Here is a 4992-nt window from a genome sequence, read left to right as displayed (position 1 = left end):
AGTTAGCTAGCCTGATTATTGATGTTTTGAGTTATGTTAATCTGCTAGTTAGCTAGCCTGATCATTTGTTTTACTGATTGTGATTTCTCTTCAATGCCCTTAAATAATAATTTCATAATATAGCCTAATATTCATCATCTTTTAACTCATAATATATACCGGAAGGCTATTGTGGATATTTAAGAAGCCTATGGTGGTTAGCTAGAGCATAGACCGACTGTGTTCAGTGCATCATTTGTAGATTGCGAGGTGCCGGAACAAACAATGAGCATGAGAGGAGGGTGACCTGGGGAGCTCTGAGATACCAGCACATGAGAAGAGGGTGACCTGGAGAGCTCTGAGTTACCAGAACATGAGAGGAGGGTGACCTGGAGAGCTCTGAGTTACCAGAACACGAGAGGAGGGTGACCTGGAGAGCTCTGAGTTACCAGAACATGAGAGGAGGGTGACCTGTGGAGCTCTGAGATACCAGAACATGAGAGGAGGGTGACCTGGAGAGGAAACACACACTGTTCAATATGATGATGATATATATGATGAGGAAATGACTTTCTAGTTTCACTGACTCAATGATGTGCTGCTCGCTCAGCAGCCACCACCGTGCTCGCTCAGCAGCCAGGACCGTGCTCGCGCTCCAGCCACCACCGTGTTCGCGCTCCAGCCACCACCATGCTCGCGCTCCAGCCACGACAGTGCTCGCGCTCCAGCCACGACCGTGCTCGCGCTCCAGCCACGACCGTGCTCGCGCTCCAGCCACCACCGTGCTCACGCTCCAGCCACGACCGTGCTCGCGCTCCAGCCACCGCCGTGCTCGCTCAGCAGCCACCACCGTGCTCGCTCAGCAGCCACCACCTTGCTCGCGCTCCAGCCACGACCGTGCTCGCGCTCCAGCCACGACCGTGCTCACGCTCCAGCCACGACCGTGCTCGCTCAGCAGCCACGACCGTGCTCGCGCTCCAGCCACCGCCGTGCTCGCGCTCCAGCCACCGCCGTGCTCGCTCAGCTGCCACCACCGTGCTCGCGCTCCAGCCACGACCGTGCTCGCGCTCCAGCCACCACCGTGCTCGCGCTCCAGCCACCGCCGTGCTCGCGCTCCAGACACCGCTGTGCTCGCGCTCCAGCCACGACCGTGCTCGCGCTCCAGCCATCGCCGTGCTCGCTCAGCAGCCACCACCGTGCTCGCGCTCCAGCCACCACCGTGCTCACGCTCCAGCCACGACCGTGCTCGCGCTCCAGCCACCACCGTGCTCACGCTCCAGCCACGACCGTGCTCGCTCAGCAGCCACGACCGTGCTCGCTCAGCAGCCACGACCGTGCTCGCGCTCCAGCCACCACCATGATCGCTCCAGTCACCACCGTGCTCGCGCTCCAGCCACCACCGTGCTCGCGCTCCACCCACCACCGTGCTCGCGCTCCAGCCACCACCGTGCTCGCGCTCCAGCCACGACCGTGCTCGCTCCAGCCACCACCGTGCTCGCGCTCCAGCCACCAACGTGCTCGCGCTCCAGCCACGACCGTGCTCGCGCTCCAGCCACCGCCGTGCTCGCTCAGCAGCCACCACAGTGCTCGCTTAGCAGCCACCATCGTGCTCGTGCTCCAGCCACGGCCGTGCTCGCGCTCCAGCCACGACCGTGCTCGCTCTGCAGCCACCACCGTGCTCGCTCAGCAGCCACGACCGTGCTCGCTCAGCAGCCACGACCGTGCTCGCGCTCCAGCCACCACCATGATCGCTCCAGTCACCACCGTGCTCACTCAGCAGCCACCACCATGCTCGCGCTCCAGCCACCACCGTGCTCACGCTCCGGCCACGACCGTGCTCGCTCAACAGCCACCACCGTGCTCGCTCAGCAGCCACCACCGTGCTCGCGCTCCAGCCACCACCGTGCTCGCGATCCACCCACCACCGTGCTCGCGCTCCAGCCACCACCGTGCTCGCGCTCCACCCACCACCGTGCTCGCGCTCCAGCCACCACCGTGCTCGCGCTCCAGCCACGACCGTGCTCGCTCCAGCCACCACCGTGCTCGCGCTCCAGCCACCACCGTGCTCGCGCTCCAGCCACGACCGTGCTCGCGCTCCAGCCACCGCCGTGCTCGCTCAGCAGCCACCACAGTGCTCGCTTAGCAGCCACCATCGTGCTCGTGCTCCAGCCACGGCCGTGCTCGCGCTCCAGCCACGACCGTGCTCGCTCTGCAGCCACCACCGTGCTCGCTCAGCAGCCACCACCGTGCTCGCTCCAGCCACGGCCGTGCTCGCTCAGCAGCCACGACCGTGCTCGCTCTGCAGCCACCACCGTGCTCACGCTCCAGCCATGACCGTGCTCGCGCTCCAGCCACCACCGTGCTCACGCTCCAGCCACGACCGTGCTCGCTCAGCAGCCATGACCGTGCTCGCTCTCCAGCCACCACCGTGCTCGCTCCAGTCACCGCCATGCTCACTCAGCAGCCACCACCATGCTCGCGCTCCAGCCACCACCGTGCTCGCTCAGCAGCCACGACCGTGCTCGCTCCAGCCACGGCCGTGCTCGCTCAGCAGCCACGACCGTGCTCGCTCTGCAGCCACCACCGTGCTCACGCTCCAGCCATGACCGTGCTCGCGCTCCAGCCACCACCGTGCTCACGCTCCAGCCACGACCGTGCTCGCTCAGCAGCCACGACCGTGCTCGCTCTCCAGCCACCACCGTGCTCACTCCAGTCACCGCCATGCTCACTCAGCAGCCACCACCATGCTCGCGCTCCAGCCACCACCGTGCTCGCGCTCCAGCCACCACCGTGCTCGCGCTCCAGCCACCACCGTGCTCGCTCCAGCCACCACCGTGCTCGCTCAGCAGCCACGACCGTGCTCGCGCTCCAGCCACCGCCGTGCTCGCGCTCCAGCCACCGCCGTGCTCGCTCAGCTGCCACCACCGTGCTCATGCTCCAGCCACGACCGTGCTCGCGCTCCAGCCACCACCATGCTCGCGCTCCAGCCACCGCCGTGCTCGCGCTCCAGCCACCGCCGTGCTCGCGCTCCAGCCACCGCCGTGCTCGCGCTCCAGCCACGACCGTGCTCGCGCTTCAGCCATCGCCGTGCTCGAGCTCCAGCCATCGCCGTGCTCGCTCAGCAGCCACCACCGTGCTCGCGCTCCAGCCATGACCGTGCTCGCGCTCCAGCCACCACCGTGCTCACGCTCCAGCCACGACCGTGCTCGCTCAGCAGCCACGACCGTGCTCGCTCAGCAGCCACGACCGTGCTCGCGCTCCAGCCACCACCATGATCGCTCCAGTCACCACCGTGCTCACTCAGCAGCCACCACCATGCTCGCGCTCCAGCCACCACCGTGCTCGCGCTCCAGCCACGACCGTGCTCACTCAACAGCCACCACCGTGCTCGCTCAGCAGCCACCACCGTGCTCACTCAACAGCCACCACCGTGCTCGCTCAGCAGCCACCACCGTGCTCGCTCAGCAGCCACCACCGTGCTCGCGCTCCAGCCACCACCGTGCTCGCGATCCACCCACCACCGTGCTCGCGCTCCAGCCACCACCGTGCTCGCGCTCCACCCCACCACCGTGCTCGCGCTCCAGCCACCACCATGCTCGCGCTCCAGCCCGACCGTGCTCGCTCCAGCCACCACCGTGCTCGCGCTCCAGCCACCACCGTGCTCGCGCTCCAGCCACCGCCGTGCTCGCTCAGCAGCCACCACAGTGCTCGCTTAGCAGCCACCACTGTGCTCGTGCTCCAGCCACGACCGTGCTCGCGCTCCAGCCACGTCCGTGCTCGCTCTGCAGCCACCACCGTGCTCGCTCAGCAGCCACGACCGTGCTCGCTCCAGCCATGGCCGTGCTCGCTCAGCAGCCACGACCGTGCTCGCTCTGCAGCCACCACCGTGCTCACGCTCCAGCCACGACCGTGCTCGCGCTCCAGCCACCACCGTGCTCACGCTCCAGCCACGACCGTGCTCGCTCAGCAGCCACGACCGTGCTCGCTCTCCAGCCACCACCGTGCTCGCTCCAGTCACCGCCATGCTCACTCAGCAGCCACCACCATGCTCGCGCTCCAGCCACCACCGTGCTCGCGCTCCAGCCACCACCGTGCTCGCGCTCCAGCCACGACCGCGCTCGCGCTCCAGCCACCACCGTGCTCGCTCCAGCCACCACCGTGCTCGCTCAGCAGCCACGACCGTGCTCGCGCTCCAGCCACCGCCGTGCTCGCTCAGCTGCCACCACCGTGCTCGCGCTCCAGCCACGACCGTGCTCGCGCTCCAGCCACGACCGTGCTCGCGCTCCAGCCACCGCCGTGCTCGCGCTCCAGCCACCGCCGTGCTCGCGCTCCAGCCACGACCGTGCTCGCGTTCCAGCCAACGCCGTGCTCGCTCAGCAGCCACCACCGTGCTCGCGCTCCAGCCACCACCGTGCTCACGCTCCAGCCACGACCGTGCTCGCTCCAGCCACTGCCGTGCTCACGCTCCAGCCACGACCGTGCCGCTCAGCAGGCACAGCGTGCTCGCTCAGCAGGCACGACCGTGCTCGTTAGAAAATCAGCCACCACCATGATCGCTCCAGTCACCGTGCTCACTCAGCAGCCACCACCATGCAGTCAACGCTCCAGCCACCACCGTGCTCACGCTCCGGCCACGGCCGTGCTGGCTCAGCAGCCACCACACGTGCTCGCTCAGCAGCCACCACCGTGCTCGCGCTCCAGCCACCACCGTGCTCCGTGATCCACCACCACCGTGCTCGGCTCCAGCCACCACCGTGCTCGCTCAGCCACCACCGTGCTCGCGCTCCAGCCACGAGCGTGCTCGCTCCAGCCACCACCGTGCTCGCTCCAGCCACCACCGTGCTCGCTCCAGCCACCGCCGTGCTCGCTCAGCAGCCACCACAGTGCTCGCTCCCGCAGCCACCACCGTGCTCGTGCTCCAGCCACGGTGCCGTGCTCGCGCTCCAGCCACCGCCGTGCTGGTCAGCAGCACCACAGTGCTCGCTCAGCAGCCACCACCGTGCTCGTGCTCCA

At 67.5% G+C, this 4992-nt stretch overlaps 1 protein-coding gene across 1 annotated transcript in view; it reads left to right on the top strand.

Annotated features, from left to right (window-relative positions):
* Positions 1 to 2428: 2428 nt before the first annotated feature.
* The window catches only part of LOC124029607 (putative uncharacterized protein ENSP00000383309), a gene marked incomplete at its 3' end in the record, with an annotated part of 4344 nt that continues 1780 nt past the window's right edge, over positions 2429 to 4992 (top strand). Inside the window, exons 1-3 of the mRNA XM_046341260.1 lie at positions 2429 to 2587; positions 4337 to 4695; positions 4769 to 4992. The exon at positions 4769 to 4992 is cut by the window's right edge and continues 101 nt beyond it. Coding sequence (XP_046197216.1) covers positions 2429 to 2587; positions 4337 to 4695; positions 4769 to 4992 — 742 coding nt within the window. The remainder of the gene's footprint in view (positions 2588 to 4336; positions 4696 to 4768) is intronic.

Source organism: Oncorhynchus gorbuscha, unplaced genomic scaffold (genome assembly GCF_021184085.1).
Source record: "Oncorhynchus gorbuscha isolate QuinsamMale2020 ecotype Even-year unplaced genomic scaffold, OgorEven_v1.0 Un_scaffold_6962, whole genome shotgun sequence".
NCBI lineage: Eukaryota > Metazoa > Chordata > Actinopteri > Salmoniformes > Salmonidae > Oncorhynchus > Oncorhynchus gorbuscha.
Note: the sequence above shows the minus strand (reverse complement) of the source record. Positions and strands in the feature narration are given on the sequence as shown.